This window comes from Liolophura sinensis, chromosome 3, assembly GCF_032854445.1.
Source record: "Liolophura sinensis isolate JHLJ2023 chromosome 3, CUHK_Ljap_v2, whole genome shotgun sequence".
NCBI classification, from domain to species: domain Eukaryota; kingdom Metazoa; phylum Mollusca; class Polyplacophora; order Chitonida; family Chitonidae; genus Liolophura; species Liolophura sinensis.
The window spans coordinates 27,240,910-27,265,286 of record NC_088297.1 but is presented as its reverse complement, the minus strand read 5'-3'; the positions used below and the strand labels follow the sequence as shown (position 1 = coordinate 27,265,286).

The following is a 24,377-nucleotide window of genomic DNA, read 5'->3' as shown; positions in this document are numbered from 1 at the left end:
CATTAGCCTGTATATCAAACTACCCGCATCATGGGTACCCCAGTTTCCGATACATCAAAACATCGTCTGCAACGTAGCTGTTTCACGTATCATCCACCCAAGAGATAATCCAAAAATCCAGACGAAGGCTACACAACCCTCGTATATCCGAACAATAAATGCCTTACCTGGGTACTGTTACTTCACCCGTCTGAACAAATATGTCCTAAATTCACAGAAATTCGTGTCAAATATAACTCTCAGTTTGCAGACTGTTCAACTTTCGCAGCCTCGACCTTGACCTTTGGATGGAAAAGGACGTAAGAAATTGGACGTAAAAATAACCCTTTTAATAATGATTAATCTTTAAGAGTTGCAAATAAACAATCAGTTAGCTTGTATGAAAATTTTGAATTTTGAATAGGTCATCTCGTTTTCAAAAGATGAACGTGAAGGCCTGAGATTGGTTGGAGTCACATGATTGACATGAGGCGACAAAATGGTGAGGGGGAAACTTCACTTCGCTGAATGCGTAACTTTTTCAAATGGACCAATTCTCTTCTCTTACTCCGCTATTTCAGGGTGTCGGAAATCAATATTTTATTTAGGTGTTTCATAGGGAAACGTAGAAAAGCATGTACTGTATTTGAGATGGCCCACAGCGTGTTCTAGATACCACTCTGAAAAAGTTTCCCAGTATAGCTGTAGCATAAAACGAAAGTTGAAGCGAATACCAGCATGCTCACACACATCGGTACTGCCCATCGGTACTGTTTAGATAATTCTGGCGATTTTGAGCTCAGGTTGCTGTCAAGTGTCAGGTCTCCACGTGGTAGAGTGAGGGTAATTCATTGAGGAACCAGCTTTTCAGAATAACTTCTGAGAATGACCAGAGCTCACTCACAGAAGCATCAACCTAGTGTTTACAGCTACCATCACTTAAGCAGTTTGCATAATATGTTCTCATTTCAAATTGTAAGAGCTTGTGTTCACAGTACGCTGTCAAAAATTTCTCAGTATTCTCACCAAGTCATGCTAGCGGATATATGAGAGGTGGCCAAAGTAAAACCATAATTTACTAACCATGAATAAAACCATAATTGTAACGATAAAAGGTCTAACAGAGGCCCATTTCCAAAACGCTGGGTATTTTCCTATCCATACTTAAAACCTCTGTAGTGTTTCCTACTTGACATTTTCTCAATCAGCGATCTTTAGTTGAGGGGATCACACTTTTATTGGACCACAATATGCTCCAATTACGATCATATCAAGCATTTCTACTTCACAACCCAGCTAAAACATAGTGTAGACAGCCATGTTCGCTATTACTAACCTTTACGCGCTTGAGTTGGGTGCAGGGCAGACTGTTGTCCATGATTTGGATTTTTCGTTTGTCATGTATAGCAGATAATTTAAAAATCTGAAGAACATCCATCAGCATGGCGAAAAGTCTCCAGCGGGGAGAATGCAGGGCAAAACATTGAGAAGGCTAACATGGCTGCCTGTTCAAAATTTGCCGGTTTTCGGTCTATAAATGACAGATTTGAGCAGAACAGAAGCCAATTTTGGTTTGATAAAAGTTTGATCCCTTCGGCTAGGTATCACTGATTGAGAAAATATCAGTAGGAAATGCTACGCAGGTTGTAAGTATGAATAGGAAAATACCCAGCGCTTTAGGAATGGGCGTCTGTTAGATCTTGTATCGTTAGCATATAAGGTCTGATTCGTTAGGCTATATAAGAGGCTGGTATAAGTCACTGCGGCATTTCAGATGGCCACCATATTTTTAACAGAAACAGATCTCGCTCAACTGCCTGAAGGCAGCATGCCTACTACATAAAATATCTATTTCATTGAAATTCTACATTGGAAATCATGTTCCCATTCATAGTTACTGTAATGGAGAAACTGAAAATGCCAGGTAGAGAGTGCTACTTTGAAATGCTGCCATTTTATTGGCTGCGACTGGGTGTTCATTTGACCATCGCTGCTCTGTTGTGGCAAGTGTAGTGGCACACATCCTGAAATGCGAATGCTACTTATAGTAGACATGAAATATGGATCTCAGTTACAAGATGAAAGCACATTTTGTGAGATCTGCAAACTCTCCAACACATGAGGTCTATCCATGAAATGCAAGGAATTTAAAGAAATTGTGCTATTTTTTGGACAAGTAAAGTGTGTAAGATGTCTGTCAAGTCAATACAGGCCTTCTAGTCTATTCATCAGTGCTATAAAACATAATTTTCACTGTCAGATAGTAAGGCAATCTGAAAATGAATCACATTTCTCTTACTTTGCGACTAGATTGACAATACATGAAATGTGGAGGCACCTTTCATTCAGAAAGGCTAGGTTAAGGAAGAATCATGCATGAGATTTGACTTATACCTGTATTAAGCATGTGTTTCCCTATGGCTAAGTATTGAAATAGTTTGTGTATAGGATACAGACAGTTCACCAATGCTTTCTTACTAGTGTCACAGCTTGTGTTATTAATGTCACAGTCCTTGGTATTAATGTCACAGTCCTTGGTATTAATGTCACAGTCCTTGGTATTAATGTCACAGTTCGTGTTATTAATGTCACAATCCTTGGTATTAATGTCACAGTCCTTGGAAATAGCCATATACATGTATTTCCGGAAAATGTCCCAACTACCCTAGTGTTAACACTAAGCCCAAGTAGACAAAGTATGTTGTCTGTAATCACCTTTAAGAACTGTTCCACAAGTGTAAAGGATGCCAAATTGCGATGGTCCCACATGTTTTCTTATTTTATTTTCTCCTCATCATTCTTCAGTGTTAGCCATATTGCATTACTGAACAGCATTTTGTTTTGATTAGTTTTGAAGCAAAGTCAATAAAATATATGAGTATGGCATAAACTTTATTTATATCTGATGGTTGGATCAGTGGTTTTATGGCATAAAACTCCAATCAAATAAATAAATAAATAAAATATGTGTAGGTAGGGAAGTGTTGGTGATACATTATATATATACGTAAGACGCCTAATGAATAAAAACATCTAAATGCAAGCGCAAAACTTTGTAAATAAATTTTGGGTAGCTTTCTTCATAAATTATGTCGAGGACTTGTGAAAATAGCTTTGGTTTTCTATATAAACACATTTGTTTTGGTGTTGTATGTGCAGTCGCGAGGCTATGATGAAGATGATGTGTCAGGAAGTTACGGCATTGTGGGCTCATTCCCCAAGGGTTTTGGGTACGGCAGTGAAGAGCCCGATCATGACGTGGCTGGGGCAGGTGTGGAGACCAAACCCCGTATACTCCTGATGGGCCTCAGGCGGTGAGTGACATATAAGGAAAAACTTCGTGATGTTTTCTCTATGGGAAATCAGAAATTTATGAATAAGTGCAAATGTGATTGGTCACAGTTTGCATTATCACTGAATTATTTTTGTTTCTTGTGATGAGTATTTAATGCCATAATGCTACTTGACAATATCTCTTGTATCATATGTTCGTCTGCAATTACGTTACCTAACTGCTGGAATAAAATCATTAGCCTAAATCTGCAGAATGTTTAAAAATGCTGTTCTCGCATATTGCCTTACCTTGAACGGATAGAGAATTGACACTGATTGGCTGACAGTGCTTTCCGGTGTGAAATCCTGCAGCTTTGGTCACACTTGAATAAATCTGCCATACCTAAAATGCTGCTGAGGCATAGGCAATCTGGACTTGCCTCTCTCTCAGCCAGCCAGTCAGTGAAGATTTTGTATCCCATTAACACCGTGTTAAAAGTTGCCTTTCTGTCTTCTCCATATCATCTGAGCTTGCCGAGTATTGCAGGGCTCAGTAACTGTGAATTATGACACTGTTGTGACGTAACTGTGACAAGGTGACACAATTTTAATGTGACCAAAGGAATGTTGAACTCCTAAGTAAACAAATTAGTGATGCTTTTGCTTTGTTGTAGGAGTGGAAAATCTTCAATCCAGAAAGTGGTGTTCCACAAAATGTCGCCCAATGAGACGCTATTCTTAGAAAGCACAAATAAAATAGTTAAAGATGGTAAGTATATTTGCCCAGTGAGATGTTATTCTTAGAAAGCACAAATAAAATAGGACAGTAAGTATATTTATTTATATCTGATGGTTGGATCAGTGGTTAAGTGCTCTGTTAGTAAGCATTGTTTTAGGCAAAAAAACAATCTGTTATATATTGTTATAATGTTCATAGTGATGTTAAATTATGTGTGATCAAAGTCAAACATTTTACTACATTGCTTTCATGCTCAGAGTGTATGGTGTCAATTACACGTATCAAGCAAAGAAATTCTAACTTGTATGGTATTGTAATGTTCAAAGGAGTGTTAGATTTATTTATTTATTTGATTGGTGTTTTACCAATATATATATATATATTTCACTTATACAACGTCCATCAGCATTATGGTTGGAGGAAACCGAAGAGAGGCCTGGGGAAAACCCACAGTTATATTTATTTATTTATTTGATTGGTGTTTTACGCCGTACTCAACAATATTTCACTTATACGACGGCGGCCAGCATTATGGTGGGGGGAAACCGGGCAGAGCCCGGGGGAAACCCAGAACCATCTGCAGGTTGCTGGCAGACCTTCCCACGTATGACCAGAGAAGAAGCCAGCATGAGCTGGACTTGAACTCATGGATCATTGCACGGCACTGGCACGCTAACCACCTCGGCCACAGAGTCCCTCAGGTCTCGACTAAATTTAAATTAACTCAATAGTCACACTGGAGTTGTGATTTGGAGAAGTACTGTTCTGGTACATGCACATGTGTATTTCTGTCTCAGTAGCTCACCAGTGATTTTTTTTATGTACATGTGTATTTATATCTCAGTAGCTCACCTGGGATTTTTTTATGTACATGTGTATTTATATCTCAGTAGCTCACCTGGGATTTTTTTATGTACATGGGTATTTATATCTCAGTAGCTCACCAGGGATTTTTTATGTACATGTGTATTTATATCTCAGTAGCTCACCTGGGATTTTTTATGTACATGTGTATTTATATCTCAGTAGCTCACCTGGGATTTTTTATGTACATGTGTATTTATATCTCAGTAGCTCACCTGGGATTTTTTATGTACATGTGTATTTATATCTCAGTAGCTCACCTGGGATTTTTTATGTACATGTGTATTTATATCTCAGTAGCTCACCTGGGATTTTTTATGTACATGTGTATTTATATCTCAGCAGCTCACCTGGGATTTTTTATGTACATGTGTATTTGTATCTCAGTAGCTTACCTGTGATTTTTTTATGTACATGGGTATTTTTATCTCAGTAGCTCACCTGGGATTTTTTATGTACATGTGTATTTGTATCTCAGTAGCTTACCTGTGATTTTTTTATGTACATGGGTATTTTTATCTCAGTAGCTCACCTGGGATTTTTTATGTACATGTGTATTTATATCTCAGTAGCTCACCTGGGATTTTTATGTACATGTGTATTTATATCTCAGTAGCTCACCTGGGATTTTTTATGTACATGTGTATTTGTATCTCAGTAGCTCACTGTGATTTTTGTATTTGTTTTGCAGATGTGTCCAACAGTTCATTTGTTCAGTTCCAGATTTGGGATTTTCCTGGACAAATTGATTTCTTTGACCCAACGTTTGACTCAGAGATGATATTTGGGGGCTGTGGTGCTCTTATATATGTGATTGACGCTCAGGTAAGTGGAAAATTGTAATATTGAAGTATTTGGTATGTCACACGTTAGTAAGTTCATCAAGGCTCACTGGTTCCCATAAAAACTGACCAACATTGCATTCAGTTGAAAGTGTACAGTTTGGAAATAAACTACAATGAAATAATTACAGGTTTTTCAGTTGGGCTAACGTTCATGTGGATGCCCAGTATTTTGGTGGAAGTGGTCAACAATAGCGATATCAATCAGAACAGCAGTACTTGATGTAAAATGATAAGTCAATCTGACCATATGTGCTTACAGTATGTGAGGGAGTGGTGGTGGGTTGGGGGTGAGGGGTGTATAGCACGCCGTTCTGCGCCTTGCAATGTGGTAACCAATGTGGTAACATTGAATTCCAGTCCAGTTCATGCTGGCTAACTCTCCGGCAGTACGTGGGAAGGTCTGCCAGCAACCTGCAGATGATTGTGGGATTCCCCCGGACTTTTCCCGGTTTCCACCCACCATAATGCTGGCCGCCATCGTATAGTTGAAATATACTTGAGTACAGCGCAAAACACCAATCAAATAAATAACCAAAATACGTTTTTACGGACAGGATGATTATGTGGAAGCTCTGGCCCGGCTACATGTGACCGTGAGTAGAGCGTACAAAGTCAACCCCGAGATCAAATTTGAGGTGTTCATCCACAAAGTGGACGGTCTTTCAGATGACAACAAGATGGAGACGCAGCGAGACATTCATCAGCGGGCCAATGACGAACTGACAGACGCAGGTTTAGAAAATTTACATTTGAGGTGAGATCAAAGCAATGTAGTTATTTCACTTTTTTTTTTTTCTCCTTCAGAATGTTGAGTTCAATCAAGATTTAAACTGGGCTGAGTCTGTGTGGTTAAAGGTTCAGACATTTGCTCAATCTCAGTGTCCAGCATGGAGCCATAAGAGCTGCCATTTGTGGGAGATAGAAATGGCATAGGCATGTAACACTCCACCAATAAGTCACATTCTACCCTTTATATTACAGCATGTATTGTTTTAAATCATTGTGAAAAATTTATCATTGCATAAGATAAATAATCGGTAAAATCTACCAGAAAGTTGAAAAACTGACTACTGAACTACGTCAGGCACCAGGATTACGAAGCTGTCATAGAAAAAATTAGATGTAGACTTAACTTCAAAAAAGTTTATTACGACTCTTGTTAACGATTTTTACCTAACTACTGTAGTTCTTTGACTATTTCACATGTTTCCAAGCTATTTATTCAAGCATATTCTTAAGGTGTAATTCTGTGTAGACTGATATTAAAACTACCTTTTTTTGTGAACCAATCCAGCCAATGTAGTTATGCTAAAATCAACTTCAAAATGAGCATAAATTGCACAGAAAGTCCCTTTTTTGTATGTGAAATGGTTCAGGAATTAGGGTTTTAAAATTTGCTTTAAACCATCATGTCAGAAGTGAAAATAAACTTTCAAATTCAAATGTTAGTGTAGGAAAAATGCTTCAGACCATTTTAAGTCTGACTTGTGTACAAGACAGCTTCTTTATCCTGGGGCCTTAAGTCTCCAAACTTGAGTCAAAGAAAAAATCACCTCAACAGTACATATACTTTATATTGCTAGATGTAATAAATGTCTGTCTCTGTTCTAATGTACATGCACAATGTTTTCTGCTTGTAGTTTTTATTTGACAAGTATTTATGATCATTCAATCTTTGAGGCGTTCAGCAAGGTGGTTCAGAAACTCATACCTCAGCTGGCCACGCTGGAGAATCTTCTCAATATCCTTATATCTGTGAGTATCATGCACATTATCAACCTGAACCGTCACCAGCTTTATGTTGTGGTTTCTGTTTTGGCTGCCATTGTACAAGTGAAAGATTCTTCAGTATAGCATGGAACTCCAATGAAATAAATAAATATGGGCATGCCGACGTGAAAACTGCAAATCCACCTTTTTGTTTTGTCTGATCTTGAGATTTTTATGAATTTCCTGGTTTTCAAGGATTTTTGATCATGTAAGCATGTCTTCAACTGAAAAAAGTTCCATGTAAATGATTTTTAAGTTGGATTTTTATTACTGTTTCCTCTTCCGTCATTGGACAAGATCCATTCTGCCTGTCAAACAACAATTTATAACCAGCGTGGACTAATAAGTCCTTTTGAGGGTGAGGTGAAAAGGAAGCACTTGAGGGCACTCATGAAGTCATTTGGCTATAGTCACATTCATTTAGCGCAAATAATTCTCTCCTGCTTCCTTCACCCGTTGAACTCACTGGCATTGGATGAGTGAACAATTCTTTAGTGTGGTGTTGTTAATCAGATGAGTGAATATTTATTTTATTTTATTGATTTTGATTGGTGTTTATGCTGTACTCAAGAATATTTCACTTTTACAACGGCAATCTTTTTTTAAGATGAGTAAATGAAACAAATGCACTCTGGTATGTGTGTCATATATTTCTCTCTGTGATCTTTGTCCAAGAGCATAATTTTTAGCTGCTCTGGGCTTTTTTTTTTTGTTTTTGCCGTGTTGACAAAATTCACTTACATGCAAGCTGTTATCAGGTTTACAGTTTACGATGGACAACCTGATGGCAGATCAGGTTGTCCATGGACAAAAGCTTTGGTAATGTAAATGTCTGAGGTATTCATGTAAGATCAGGAGCTTTAACTGGTGGTTTCACTGCTGGTTTCACTGTTGGTTTCACTGGTGAATCATGGTTTAATACATGTAATAACTTCTTGGATTTGGTTATTACATCATTTAACTATTTTTTCAGAGCTATTAACAGTACACATGAAATTACATAGTTGTCTCCCCTGACTGTTTCATTTTGTACTTTTAGCCTGAGGGTGAAAAGATTGCTTGCCATTCCAGGGTATTAGTGACTTCATATATGTATCAGTTTTTGTGTTTTTTTAGAACTAGGAAATAGAAAAAGCTTGTTTAAATTAGGAACTTCATCAATCATGTAAATAAATGTTCTTTTTTCAGAATTCTGGAATAGAAAAAGCATTCTTGTTTGACGTAGTGAGCAAGATTTACATTGCCACGGACAGCTCTCCTGTAGACATGCAATCCTATGAGCTCTGTTGTGATATGATAGACGTGGTCATTGACATCTCTTGTATATATGGGTGAGTAGAGGACTATATAGTGAGGTTTACGTTTTCTAGAAATCCTGGAGCTCTAAGAAGTATTTCTGTTATGCAGTCAGCACATGACCATGTAAAAGCCAAGCAGGCACACATACATGCATACATACTTACAGTCAGCACGGGGCGACCTAACAGCCAAGCGCACATACACAGACAGCACAGGGCTACCTGATGGGCAAGTGTACATACACAGTCAAGATATGATGAGGTAAAAGCCAAGCGTACATACACAGTCAGCACATGACGAGATAAAAGCCAAGCATACATACACGGTCAGCACAGGACGATGTAAAAGCCAAGCATACATACACAGTCAGCACATGACGAGGTAAAAGCCAAGTATACATACACGGTCAGCACATGACGAGGTAAAAGTCAAGCATACATACACAGTCAGCACATGAGGAGGTAAAAGCCAAGTATACATACACGGTCAGCATATGATGAGATAAAAACCAAGCATACATACACAGTCAGCACATAATGAGGTAAAAGCCAAGCATACATACACGGTTAGCACATCACGACGTAAAAGCCAAGCATACATACACAGTCAGCACTGAATGACGTAAAATCCAAGCGTACATACACAGTCAGCACAGAATGACGTAAAAGCCAAGCGTACGTACACAGCACAGGGTGACGTAAAAGCCAAGCGTACATACACAGTCAGCACAGAACAACGTAAAAGCCAAGCGTACCTACACGGTCAGCACATGACGATGTAAAAGCCAAGCGTACGTACACAGTCAGCACAGGGCGACGTAAAAGCCAAGCGTTCCTACACGGTCAGCACATGACGACGTAAAAGACAAGCGTACGTACACAGTCAGCACAGGGCGACTTAAAAGCCAAGCGTACAGACAGTCAGCACAGGACGACGTAAAAGCCAAGCGCACGTACACAGTCAGCACAGGGCGACGTAAAAGCCAAACGTACGTACACAATCAGCACAGGGCGACGTAAAAGCCAAGCGCACAGACACCGTCAGCACAGGACGACGTAAAAGCCAAGCGTACACACCCAGTCAGTACAGGACGACGTAAAAGCCAAACGTACGTACACAGTCAGTACAGGACGACGTAAAAGCCAAGCGTACAGACACCGTCAGCACAGGACGACGTAAAAGCCAACCGTACAGACGCTGTCAGCACAGGACGACGTAAAAGCCAAGCGTACACACCCAGTCAGTACAGGACGACGTAAAAGCCAAGCATACAGACACCGTAAGCACATGATGACGTAAAAGCCAAGCATGCAGACACCGTCAGCACAGGACGACGTAAAAGCCAAGCGTACAGACACAGTCAGCACATGACGTCCTAAAAGCCAAGCGTACAGACACAGTCAGCACATGACGACGTTAAAGCCAAGCGTACAGACACTGTCAGCACAGGACAATGTAAAAGCCAAGTGTACAGACACAGTCAGCACGTGACGACCTAAAAGCCAAGTATACATACACGGTCAGCACATGACGAGGTAAAAGTCAAGCATACATACACAGTCAGCACATGAGGAGGTAAAAGCCAAGTATACATACACGGTCAGCATATGATGAGATAAAAACCAAGCATACATACACAGTCAGCACATAATGAGGTAAAAGCCAAGCATACATACACGGTTAGCACATCACGACGTAAAAGCCAAGCATACATACACAGTCAGCACTGAATGACGTAAAATCCAAGCGTACATACACAGTCAGCACAGAATGACGTAAAAGCCAAGCGTACGTACACAGCACAGGGTGACGTAAAAGCCAAGCGTACATACACAGTCAGCACAGAACAACGTAAAAGCCAAGCGTACCTACACGGTCAGCACATGACGACGTAAAAGCCAACCGTACAGACGCTGTCAGCACAGGACGACGTAAAAGCCAAGCGTACACACCCAGTCAGTACAGGACGACATAAAAGCCAAGCATACAGACACCGTAAGCACATGATGACGTAAAAGCCAAGCATGCAGACACCGTCAGCACAGGACGACGTAAAAGCCAAGCGTACAGACACAGTCAGCACATGACGTCCTAAAAGCCAAGCGTACAGACACAGTCAGCACATGACGACGTTAAAGCCAAGCGTACAGACACAGTCAGCACATGACGACGTAAAAGCCAAGCGTACAGACACTGTCAGCACAGGACGATGTAAAAGCCAAGTGTACAGACACAGTCAGCACGTGACGATCTAAAAGCCAAGCGTACAGACACAGTCAGCACATGACGAGGTAAAAGCCAAGCATACAGACACAGTCAGCACATGACGACGTAAAAGCCAAGCGTACACACAGTCAGCACAGGACGATGTAAAAGCCAAGCGTACAGACACAGTCAGCACATGACGACCTAAAAGCCAAGCATACAGACACAGTCAGCACAGGACGATGTAAAAGCCAAGTGTACACACACAGTCAGCACATGATTGCCTAAAAGCCAAGCGTACATACAGTCGGCATTGGGCAGTGGGCGGTTCTTCGTTTTGTCAGGTACCATGCAATGGGCAGGGCTTCCTTTTGTCAAGTACCAGGCAGATCACAGTGCTTCCGTTTTGCAGATACCAGGCAATGGGCGGTGCTTCGTTTTCTTAGGTACCAGGAACTGGCAGTGCGTCATTTTGCCAGGTACCAGGCAGCGTGCAGTCCTTTACTCAGGACAAACCCGTTCCTTCCTCCATAAACCTGAATTCTGCCATAAGGCTAAATAATCTGGACATACACACTATTTCATAGATTTGCACTCAGCTGTTTTTTTCGTTTTGCTTTTTTTTTTTTTGGTATTTTTGTCGAGCAGAGTAAATGTTACATGGCATTCCCACAGTGCACTGCAAACATTTTTTTTAAGAAAAAAATTAACAACGTTTAAATTAGCATTTATTTCCTTTTACGCTGACCTCCTTCTTCTGACTGTGTATAAGGTTCAGAGCTGTACATGTAGGTGTGGTTGCTTTTTATTGGCTTAAAAGGCCTACAGTGAGTCTGCTGGCAGTTTCTACGTATAGAACAAATGTTGCTTTAAGTTCTTCACCTGGTTGAATGTTAAACTTTACCCATCTGAGAAACTAAGTAACATTTGGTCTTATGCTGACATAAACATGATTAATAAGCTTGCTCATTTGTGACAAGAAAGTGACCTGATGTTCAGAGTGCTGAATCAGTGCTACAATCAAGACACCAGTCCACACGATACCTCTCACTGTCTCGTGTTACCTGGGTGGCGTACAGTGGATGTGCAACAATCAAGACATCAGTCCACGCAATATCTTATACTGTCTCGTGTTACCTGGGTGGCGTACAGTGGATGTGCAACAATCAAGACATCAGTCCACGCGATATCTTATACTGTCTTGTGTTACCTGGGTGGCGTACAGTGGATGTGCAACAATCAAGACACCAGTCCACACGATACCTCTCACTGTCTCGTGTTACCTGGGTGGCGTACAGTGGATGTGCAACAATCAAGACATCAGTCCACGCGATATCTTATACTGTCTCGTGTTACCTGGGTGGTGTACAGTGGATGGGCAACAATCAAGACATCAGTCCACACGATACCTCTCACTGTCTCGTGTTACCTGGGTGGCGTACAGTGGATGGGCAACAATCAAGACATCAGTCCACACGATACCTTATACTATCTCGTGTTACCTGGGTGGCGTACAGTGGATGTGCAACAATCAAAACATCAGTCCACGCGATACCTTATACTGTCTCTTGTTACCTGGGTGGTGTACAGTGGATGTGCAACAATCAAAACATCAGTCCTCGCGATACCTTATACTGTCTCTTGTTACCTGGGTGGCATACAGTGGATGTGCAACAATCAAGACATCAGTCCACGTGATACCTCTCACTGTCTCGTGTTACCTGGGTGGCATACAGTGGATGTGCAACAATCAAGACATCAGTCCACACGATACCTTATACTATCTCGTGTTACCTGGGTGGTGTACAGTGGATGTGCAACAATCAAGACATCAGTCCACGTGACACCTCTCACTGTCTCGTGTTACCTGGGTGGTGTACAGTGGATGGGCAACAATCAAGACATCAGTCCACGTGATACCTTATACTATCTCGTGTTACCTGGGTGGTGTACAGTGGATGTGCAACAATCAAGACATCAGTCCACGTGATACCTTTGTCTCGTGTTACCTGGGTGGTGTACAGTGGATGGGCAACAATCAAGACATCAGTCCACGTGATACCTCTCACTGTCTCGTGTTACCTGGGTGGCGTACAGTGGATGTGCAACAATCAAGACATCAGTCCACGCGATACCCCTCACTATCTCGTGTTACCTGGGTGGCTTACAGTGGATGGGCAACAATCAAGACATCAGTCCACGCGATACCTCTCACTGTCTCGTGTTACCTGGGTGGCATACAGTGGATGGGCAACAATCAAGACATCAGTCCACACGATACCTCTCACTGTCTCGTGTTACCTGGGTGGTGTACAGTGGATGGGCAACAATCAAGACATCAGTCCACACGATACCCCTCACTGTCTCGTGTTACCTGGGTGGTGTACAGTGGATGGGCAACAATCAAGACATCAGTCCACGCGATACCCCTCACTGTCTCGTGTTACCTGGGTGGTGTACAGTGGATGGGCAACAATCAAGACATCAGTCCACGCGATACCTTATACTGTCTCGTGTTACCTGGGTGGCTTACAGTGGATGTTCATGCAATGGACAAGAAATCCTGAATACAACATGCACACTATAACACTGAGCTCTGATAGATTCTTGACTAAACCTGTTTGACAATGTTAACTCTCACATTCCACTACCATTCACTTTAAGTTTGTAACCCCATGGGAAACTTGTTTTTGTATTATAATCCACCATTCAGTGTACACAAAACACTGCCAAGTACCTTGCTACATGTATATGTACCAGTTTGTTCATAAAAAGTGTTTCTGAGTGGGTTGCTATTGCTTATGTGTCTGTGTATCTGTGTGGGGAATGGCACAAGGCATCTGATATTTCTCTGCTGTTTTGTTTTGTTCATATACCTTTATATACACGTTTGCCTCGTGGGTCACTTTTGCTTCCATTCCTCTTACACTGTGCTGCATGTGTTTGTCACTATTCCAGAATACAGAATGCCAGAAATAGGTAACACATTTTTCACTTTATTTCTTCGTTGTAATGCTGTCTAACCATGGGATAACAAACAGCCGGTTTTGGGTCATGTCAGTTGACCGAAAATTAGATTGTATGCAAACAAGATCGCTGACAAAACAAGCAACATTCATGTAGAAGCAGAACCTGTCTGTTCAGTGGGTGTGACCAATCAGTGGGTGTGGCCAATCAGTGGGTGTGACCAATCAGATGGCTAACTGCTGTTCTATGACCATGCTGCCTGAAGCTGAATGTGAGACGTCTAGTTTGATGCTACTACTTCGATGGCCTAACAGTTAGAGCTTCCAGTTTGAAGTCGGGAGACATGGGATCAAACCCGAGTCGGGTCATACCAAAGGCTTTAAAAATGGTACTTGATGCTCCCTCGCTTGGCTCTCAGAACTGAGAGGTTAAAGTAAGGAAAGATGACTGGTTGGCCCTATTTCAGTGTAATGTGACTGGGTTGGGTGTCATGCCTGTTGTCTTCGGCATGATACTTTAGTGGGGACAGCTCTGTGGTGGCATGGAGTCACAGCATGTGTACACACACCTAATGATGACTCATCGTCAAGACTGAAAAAATTGTTAAGTACGCCATTAAACCTCTAGCATTCATTCATTCATTCATTCTGTTTCGATGCTTGTCCATATCTGAATCATGGATGAATGATGATAAACATCGCAGAACAGACAGGTCTACTGCCAGTACATGTGTTAGTTTGTCTACAGCAATTTTAATGAGGTTGCCTATAATCTCTACCCCCACAACCACCACCCCCCCATCCCCATCACTCATCATTACTCGGCGACTTGTGCCCCCCTTCTCTTCCAATCCCCATTGCTAGTACGTTTTTTTAACATGGTAGATTTATTCTGCATAAATTTGAAATTTTCCTCATTGACTTGCTTGGTTTACATATACTGTCAAACTTTCATACTGATGGTACTCTATATTTGCTACACAAGACACGATACTTGTTTAAAATCAGTAAAAATTCTTTTCCACTGAATAGTTTTACACTTGACGCTCTCTGTTATGACATTAACCACAACTTCCTCACCCCTCCAAACCCTACCTGTGCATTCTCATCACAGTGTCCAGGCTAAGGCCGATGATATCATCACCAGATTTAAATGAGTTTTTGCATGTCGCACATTTATTTTGCTCCTTGACAATGTTATGTGAAACAAAAGATTTATTGCATGAAGATTTATTGCATGAAGATTTCTTGCAAGTATCGCATGATGACTCGAGGCAAAATTTACATAACATTTAAGTAAAATGAAATAGGTATTAGTTGTTGCAATTAATTGTAACATGTTACATTAATTAGTATTAGTTGTTGCAATTAGTTACAAGTAACCATAATTGGGATTAATCCTAATAATTTAGAAGGAGTAGATTTTCTTCATGGACCAGTTAGAGGCAAACAGGCTTTGAAAACTGGATATGGGACTGGGGTGGCTGGGTTGGCTGGGGTGACTAATACTAAACATGCTCAGGAGGAAGCAGTTTGACACCTGGTTAGGAGATACAAGAAACACATGTGTCTTAACATGTACATAAACTACAAAAAAGCTAACCAGCTGTCTTTTTTGTGGCCTAAAAATCACTTTAAAGTACTGTTTTAGTAAGGCCCCATAAGCCAGTCCGGATATTAAGTAGCTTGCTTTGGTGACTTCCATGGTAGTCGCTGCTACAACAACTATTAATGGAGGAAACCCATAAAACCCACAAAAAAGTCTCCTTTTGTCTATTCCAGATTTTTTTCCAATTTCCTTAAAGCTGGTCTTTTCGTTTTATATCACTTTTTTCATGTATCCTTTAAAGGCGCTTCTTCAAACCCAACCTTGGACCTTGGACAAAATTTGCCGGATCTCAGCGCTTGTAGTAACCTGAAGACTATAAGTTTGCTTTCAATACTTAAATAAATAAGTCTTTAAGTAGAGGTTCAGATTACCTAAAGATGATGTATATTATACAGGTGTATTATACAGGTATATTATACAATTCAGTGTTGGAATTTCATTTGTAAAAGCCAGTCATGACTCTAAATGATAAGATATGACTCAGAATGACAAGACATGACTCCGAATGACAAGATATGACTCCAGATGACAAGACATGATTCCAGGTGACAGCTGGTGATTCCTACTGACAAAGATGATTACAAATGACTGGTATGATTACATTTCCTGTCCATGTGAAGTGTTGTGTGTAGTAGTGAGAGTATGACATCCTACTGACAAAGATGATTACAAATGACTGGTATGATTACATTTCCTGTCCATGTGAAGTGTTGTGTGTAGTACTGAGAGTATGACGTCCTACTGACAAAGATGATTACAAATGACTGGTATGATTACATTTCCTGTCCATGTGAAGTGTTGTGTGTAATACTGAGAGTGTGACATCCTGGCATGGAGCCAAAACTCCGATTGCAGTGTGGTAAACTTATTTTTGTGCATGCGTGTAGTTATTTAATTAATGTCTAGCAACTTGCTTAGAGATATTTCACCAGTCACGTTTGTGGCTTGAGAGCAGAGCCTGAAGAGAAACTACCGCACCCTTCTGGATACCTGACAAGTCTCCTGACTTAAAGGACCATCTGGGCTTGAATTGTGCGGTACATGACCTCAAATTTCTACCCTGACTGATTGTCACATTTTGACTGAGGTTTGCGTGGAAGGAAACATGATATCCTCCTGCAAAATGCCAGTTTCAGCAACCAGTCATGCCAATGGTTAAAATTTTGTAATACCTATATTTCCCTCTGGAAATGCCCTCATTTACCATAAAGATTTCAGGGCCTCTGTTGCTGTAGTGGTTAGCACGCCAGGGCGTCGTAATGACCTAGGAGCCTCCCACGAATGCATTGGCTATGAGTTCAAGTCCAGCTTATTCAGGCTTCCTGTTAGGCCTTACCATGGGATTATCCAACCTGAGGATGGCCATGGGTCTCCACTGTGCTCTGCCAGGCATCCTCCCACCATAATGCTGACTGCCATCATATAAGTGAAGTATTCGTAAGTACGGCGTAAAACACCCATCAAATAAATACCGTAAATCTGGCAAGTCTTGTGCATTTTGCCTAATATGCATGGCATGTTGAAGTCATGTCTGATGTTTGCGGAGTCTGCTTGACTCTTGATAGCATTTTCACCGTTGAGTCGCTCTTAAAATCACAATAATAAATATGGTGTTGGGTGGAAGCAGTTGTTTAACCAACACTGGTGGGGGAGAATATGGTTGAGGTGTTTTGTTTTAAATCTGATTTCACAGGATAATATTCCTCCTCCACTTTGTCACTCTTTCTTTTTTTTGCAGGAATTTCTTCTTTTATTATCAGATATTGTGCCAAAGTATTTTTGATTTGTCTCTGAGAATTCAAGTGTAAAAAGTGAGAGATGTGTATTGAGATACTTCAGACACATTCTTCGCTTTCATCGCGTTGTCAGTTGCACCACTGAACTCAACACTGAAATCTGAATGTCTGCCAATGTGTCAGACACTCACAATTTGAGTCATTGTTCAGACAATCCAAAAATTGAGTCATTGTTCAGACAAACCATAAATTTAGTCATTGTTCAGACAATCCATAAATTGAGACAAAGAATAAATTGAGTCTTTTTCAGACAAGCCATACATTGAGTTATAATTTTAGACAAGTTGTAAATAGAATCCTCATTCAGACAAACCATAAATTGAGTTGTAATTCAGACAAGTCTTAAATTGACTCCTATTTCTACAAGCCATACCGGCCCGGATAGCACAGTTGGTAGAGCGTCCGCTTCGGGACCGGTAGATCCAGGATCAATCCTTGATCGAGTCACACCTAAGACTTTAAAAGAGGAAGTTGTAACTTCCTCGCTTGGCGTTCAGCATAAAGGGGATAGTGCAATGACTGGTTGACCCGTATCAGTATAATGGCTCGGGCGGGGCGGCTTACTTGCCTTCGGTACGTCGTCTCAGTGAAGCAGCACTAAATAAAAGAGCGGTGGAAATCCGTCCTGCAACAAGGAGGCACATACGTACATTCACCCTAATGATTCCTTCGTCGTCATATGACTGAAAAATTGTTGAGTACGACATTAAACCTCAAGCACTCACTCACTCTGCAAGCCATAAATTTTTCCATCCAGTCAAATGGAGAGAATTTCTAGCAGAGGCAGACATATTTGTCCATTGCAAATTTAACTTAACAATTCATATCTTGGTATGAAACGTTTTTTTTCCTGATAACTCGGGGCCATTTTACTTCCAGAAAACATTTTTGGCTTCTAAACTAATTAAGCTGTATGAAAACTAACATTTGAGCAAAAATGATGATTTAACAATAAAAAAAACCAAGGATTTCATACGAACTCTCAACCATTGCTGTGACTTAGTAAATATGTGGTGTGTGTGTGGTTGCTGTTAGTCCAGTTCATGCCAGCCGATAGTTGTTGGTTTTCCATTTGCTCTGCCCGGTTTCCTCATTATGTCACTCGCCCTCTCGCTGTTTCACACACCCTCTCATTGTTTCACACGCCCTCTCACTGTTTCACACACCCTCTCACTGTTTCACTCACCATCTCATTGTTTCACATGCCCTCTCACTGTTTCATGCACCCTTTCACTGTTTGACCCCCCTCTACCTGTCACTCACCCTCTCGCTGTTTCATGCACCCTGTCACTGTTTCGCTCACTCTGTCATTGTTTCATTCACTGTTTCACTCGTCTGTCACTGTTCCTCTGTTTCACTCTCCTTGTCACAGTTTCACTGTCCCTGTCTCTCATTGTTTCACTCACCTGTCATTGTTTCTCTCACTCTCACTGAATCAATCACCATTCACTGATTCACTCTCTGTTACTTCTCTCTGTTTCACACACCTCTCATTGTTTCAGTCACCTAACTGTTTCACTCACCCTCTCACTGCATCACTCGCCTTTCACTGATTCACTCACCTCTGATTCACTCACCGTCTCTCTGATTCACTCACCTGTCACTGTTTCACTTGCCTCTCACTGATTCACTCACTCACTGAATCAGTTGCCTTTCACTGATGCACGTGCCTCTCACTGATTTACTAACCCCTCTCTTTTTCACTCACATCTCACTGTGTCACTCGCCTATATGTGTTTCACACGCCTCATTGTTTCACTCTTCTCTCACTGAATCACTCACGTCCAACTGATTCACTCACCCCCTGACTGTTTCACTCACCCTCTCACTGTTTCACTCACCTTCTCACTGAATCACTCACCTTTCACTGATTCACTCACCTTCTCATTGTTTGCAGAATTCGAGATGATGGTGATGGCAGTGCCTTTGACACACAATCCTCCTCCATCATCAAACTGAACAATGCCACAATCTTGTACCTGAGGGAAGTGAATCGTTACCTGGCGTTAGTGTGTATTCTGAGAGAGGATAGCTTTGACAGACAAGGTAAGATGACTGTCGTTAGCTGGCATTAGTGTGTATTCTGAGAGAGGATAGCTTTGACAGACAAGGTGAGATGACTGTCGTTAGCTGGCATTAGTGTGTATAGTGAGAGAGGATAGCTTTGACAGACAAGGTAAGATGACTGTCGTTACCTGGTGTTAGTGTGTATAGTGAGAGAGGATAGCTTTGACAGACAAGGTAAGATCACTGTCGTTACCTGGCATTAGTGTGTATACTGAGAGAGGATAGCTTTGACAGACAAGGTAAGATGACTGTCGTTACCTGGTGTTAGTGTGTATCCTGAGAGAGGATAGCTTTGACAGACAAGGTAAGATGACTGTCGTTAGCTGGCGTTAGTGTGTATTCTGAGAGAGGATAGCTTTGACAGACAAGGTAAGATCACTGTCGTTAGCTGGCGTTAGTGTGTATAATGAGAGAAGATAGCTTTGACAGGCAAGATAAGATGACTGTCGTTACCTGGCATTAGTGTGTATACTGAGAGAGGATAGCTTTGACAGACAAGGTAAGATGACTGTCGTTACCTGGCATTAGTGTGTATACTGAGAGAGGATAGCTTTGACAGACAAGGTAAGATCTCTGTCGTTACCTGGCATTAGTGCGTATACTGAGAGAGGATAGCTTTGACAGACAAGGTAAGATGACTGTCGTTACCTGGCGTTAGTGTGTATAGTGAGAGAGGATAGCTTTGACAGACAAGGTAAGGTCACAGGATAGCTTTGACAGACAAGGTAAGGTCACTATCGTTACCTGGCGTTACTGTGTATACTGAAAGAGGATAGCTTTGACAGACAAGGTAAGATGACTGTCGTTACCTGATGTTAGTGTGTATAGTGAGAGAGGATAGCTTTGACAGACAAGGTAAGATGACTGTCGTTACCTGGCATTAGTGTGTATACTGAGAGAGGATAGCTTTGACAGACAAGGTAAGATGACTGTCGTTACCTGGCATTAGTGTGTATACTGAGAGAGGATAGCTTTGACAAACAAGGTAAGATCACTATTGTTACCTGGCATTAGTGTGTATACTGAGAGAGGATAGCTTTGACAGACAAGGTAAGGTCACTATCGTTACCTGGCATTAGTGTGTATACTGAGAGAGGATAGCTTTGACAGACAAGATAAGATCACTGTCGTTACCTGGTGTTAGTGTGTATACTGAGAGAGGATAGCTTTGACAGACAAGGTAAGGTCACTATCGTTACCTGGCATTAGTGTGTATAGTGAGAGAGGATAGCTTTGACAGACAAGGTAAGATGACTGTCGTTACCTGGCATTAGTGTGTATACTGAGAGAGGATAGCTTTGACAGACAAGGTAAGATGACTGTCGTTACCTGGCATTAGTGTGTATACTGAGAGAGGATAGCTTTGACAGACAAGGTAATATCACTATCATTACCTGGCGTTAGTGTGTATACTGAGAGAGGATAGCTTTTACAGATAAGGTAAGATGATTCCTATTAAATCGAAATTTCTCTCTCTGCGCATTTCCATGAGGGTTGAAACAGTAGATTCCTATAATAGAGTACAATTTTCACATTGTTTGTTTCTGATTTGGATGACAGACTATAACTTTCAATTTTCCTTTGAGATTTATAGACTATAATTTTCACCTTTTTGTTTCTCTCTCGGATGACAGATAAAGACTTTATCCTTCTGCATTTCTCGTGCAGGATTTATACACCACAGGTTTCACTGTTGTTGCTTCTGTCTTAGATGACACATAAAGACTTTGTCCTTCTGCATTTCTCGTGCAGGATTTATACACTACAGGTTTCACTGTTGTTGTTTCTGTCTTAGTTGACACATAAAGACTTTGTCCTTCTGCATTTCTGCTTCTGGACTGAAAGAATACAAATTTCACACTTTTTTTCTCTTGAATGACAGACTATAACTTTGTCCTTCTGTATTTCTCGTGCAGGATTTATACACCGCAGGTTTCACTGTTGTTGTTTCTGTCTTAGATGACAGATGAAGACTTTGTCCTTCTGCATTTCTCGTGCAGGATTTATACACTACAGGTTTCACTGTTGTTGTTTCTGTCTTAGATGACAGATAAAGACTTTGTCCTTCTGCATTTCTCGTGCAGGATTTATACACCACAGGTTTCACTGTTGTTGTTTCTGTCTTAGATGACAAATAAAGACTTTGTCCTTCTGCATTTCTCGTGCAGGATTTATACACTACAGGTTTCACTGTTGTTGTTTCTGTCTTAGTTGACACATAAAGACTTTGTCCTTCTGCATTTCTGCTTCTGGACTGAAAGAATACAAATTTCACACTTTTTTTCTCTTGAATGACAGACTATAACTTTGTCCTTCTGTATTTCTCGTGCAGGATTTATACACCACAGGTTTCACTGTTGTTGTTTCTGTCTTAGATGACAGATAAAGACTTTATCCTTCTGCATTTCTCGTGCAGGATTTATACACTACAGGTTTCACTGTTGTTTCTGTCTTAGATGACAGATAAAGACTTTGTCCTTCTGCATTTCTCGTGCAGGATTTATACACTACAGGTTTCACTGTTGTTGTTTCTGTCTTAGTTGACACATAAAGACTTTGTCCTTCTGCATTTCTTCTTCTTGACTGAATGAATACAAATTTCATACTTTTTTTCTCTTGAATGACAGACTATAACTTTGTCCCTCTGTATTTCTCCAGCAGGATTGATAGACTACAATTTTCACACTTCTGTTTCTTTTTGAATGACTATAACCTTGTTGTCTTGCATTTCTCCTCCAGGTTTGATAGACTACAATTTTCACACTTCTGTTTCTTTTTGAATGACTATAACCTTGTTGTCTTGCATTTCTCCTCCAGGTTTGATAGACTACAAATTTCACACTTCTGTTTCTTTTTGAATGACTATAACCTTGTTGCATTTCTCCTCCAGGTTTGATAGACTACAATTTTCACTGTTTCCGCGAGGCCATCCAACAGGTTTTTGAGGTCAGACAAAAGAACCAATCACTGCCCCAGAACACATCCACGAGTGACCTCCTGCTAGCCAATGGACTACCAGACAAGGCTCAGGGGTAGAGGAAGGGCGTGGCTTACCCTGGCATGTTATTCATCATGACCACACATGTAAATAGCCAGCAGAAAAACTTAGCCTTTTTCACAAAGAGGACCTGTTAGTTCAAGAAGTTTGAATTTGATGAAGAAGTACAGATTTGGAATTTGATAAAGAAAGGGCAGGTAGATTATACGTTTTTCATCCAGGGATTGGTGGAATTTTGTCCAGGAACAGCTAAGTGGCATTTTTTTTTGCCTGTTTTAGAAGTGCACAGCTCTGGCTAATGCCTTCGAAAGTAAGGGGAGATAAATCTTGTCTAACCCAACGGCAGTTCACATTGATTTTTTTTTTTTTTTAATGGTGTTTTACGCCGTACTCAAGAATATTTCACTTATACGACGGCGGCCAGCATTATGGTGGGAGGAAACCAGGCAGAGCCCAGGGGAAACCCACGACCATCCGCAGGTTGCTGGCAGATCTTCCCACTTATGGCCAGAGAGGAAGCCAGCATGAGCTGGACTTGAACTCACAGCGACCGCATTGGTGAGAGGCTCCTGGGTCATTACGCTGCACTAGCGCGCTAACCGACTGAGCCACGGAGGCCCCAGTTCACATTGAATGAATGTGGTACATTGTGCTGGGCCTAACAACATGGCTGACTATGACAAGGAGTTTCTGTCAGTGACGGTGTGAGAGATGATAATGTCCCAAACAGGACTAGCAAGGAGCTTAGGAAAGCTTTATGTACATGTAGATAAAAACATGGTGATTGAGGTTTATTGTTTTCTATTGACATGATACAGTGTTACTCTGTTAGTTTAAAATTCTCATCATAAAACAAAAACAAGAAATGGTTATTGGTGGAAAGGCGGGGTGGGGGGCTGGGCTGGTGGCTGGGAAGGGTCCATTACAATAAAATATTTTCATTATAAAAAAACCCAAGAAATGGCTATTTCTTTGGAAAGAGATTGTTGAGGGGGGGGGACCATTGCTTATCCGACTCATCATTGTCACGAACAATGCATTGGAAGAATTTTCTAAAACTTGTCCAAGCCCTAGCTGATTCACTGTACCAAATGTTCTTCAGGCCCCAGGTTCAAATCTGGCCATTGCTAGTTTTACTGCTGCTTTAGTCAGACGGGTTTGTCGGGTACATGGGGGAGGGCATTGGTTTACTCTGGGCAATCCAGTTTGCTCCAGTCTTACACCTGACAAAGTGAAGAACTCATGAGCACTATTTAAATAAATACATAAATTCCTTAATTGCTAAAGTAAGTTGTCAGTCATCCAAACATTCTGTTCTGCTGTCATGTGTGTGCTGGAGTTTGATTTACCTTTAAACATTTTCAGATATCAGGGGAGGGGCACCTGGTATTCGAAATCAGGAATATATATGAAGTCTAATTGTCAACAACTTTCAGTAATATATACAACAGTACATGTAACGGTCATCTATCATCTTTGTGGTATGTCGTCGTTTGCATATTTCCAAACCATTTCTTTGCCTATGGCTACAAATTTTATACTTTTTGTAAAGAAATGAAGTTTTTGAGCTGTATTTTAAGTCAGTACATCACCAAGAACTTACACATGTTTATATTTAGAACTTGTGTAGAAAATAAACAAAATTGCGTTGAGTTAAACATGACAAAGCCCAGTGCTAACTTTTGTGTATATATATATATATATATATATATATATATGTATATATATATATATGTATACATATATATACATATATATATATATATATATATATATATTGCGGTGAAGGAGAGGGAGATGTGGGCTGTTGCATACAGAAGTTCATCTGTTTTCTGGCTTTAATGATGTAAATCTTTGTTCATTTTTTTTTTTTTTTTTTTTTCCGTATTTAAACATATTTTGCATCATGGGTTAATCTCAGAATGACTTAAGGAATATGATGTTCAGTAAAATTACATGAAAATGTT

The 24,377-nt window shown here is 40.7% G+C and overlaps 1 protein-coding gene across 2 annotated transcripts; it reads left to right on the top strand.

Annotated features, from left to right (window-relative positions):
* Positions 1-455: 455 nt before the first annotated feature.
* On the top strand, positions 456-24,081 carry LOC135463577 (ras-related GTP-binding protein C-like). Of its 2 annotated transcripts, XM_064740881.1 has the most exons (10): positions 456-481; positions 3,139-3,293; positions 3,927-4,021; positions 5,547-5,680; positions 6,255-6,454; positions 7,341-7,455; positions 8,659-8,801; positions 13,933-13,953; positions 19,243-19,391; positions 22,303-24,081. In XM_064740881.1, the coding sequence occupies exons 1-10, from the start codon at positions 479-481 to the stop codon at positions 22,446-22,448; spliced, it is 1,161 nt and encodes a 386-aa protein (XP_064596951.1). In that variant the 5' UTR covers positions 456-478; the 3' UTR covers positions 22,449-24,081. The 2 variants fall into 2 exon arrangements, with proteins under 2 accessions (XP_064596951.1, XP_064596952.1); XM_064740882.1 differs by lacking the exon at positions 13,933-13,953.
* The last annotated feature ends 296 nt before the right edge of the window (positions 24,082-24,377 follow it).

Excerpts from the sequence above, each read along its gene's own strand:
- LOC135463577 (XM_064740881.1), top strand. Across the intron at positions 4,022-5,546 it reads AAATAAAATAGTTAAAGATG|ATGTGTCCAACAGTTCATTT; the intron begins GTAAGTATATTT and ends TTTGTTTTGCAG. Across the intron at positions 19,392-22,302 it reads GGATAGCTTTGACAGACAAG|GTTTGATAGACTACAATTTT; the intron begins GTAAGATGACTG and ends TTTCTCCTCCAG.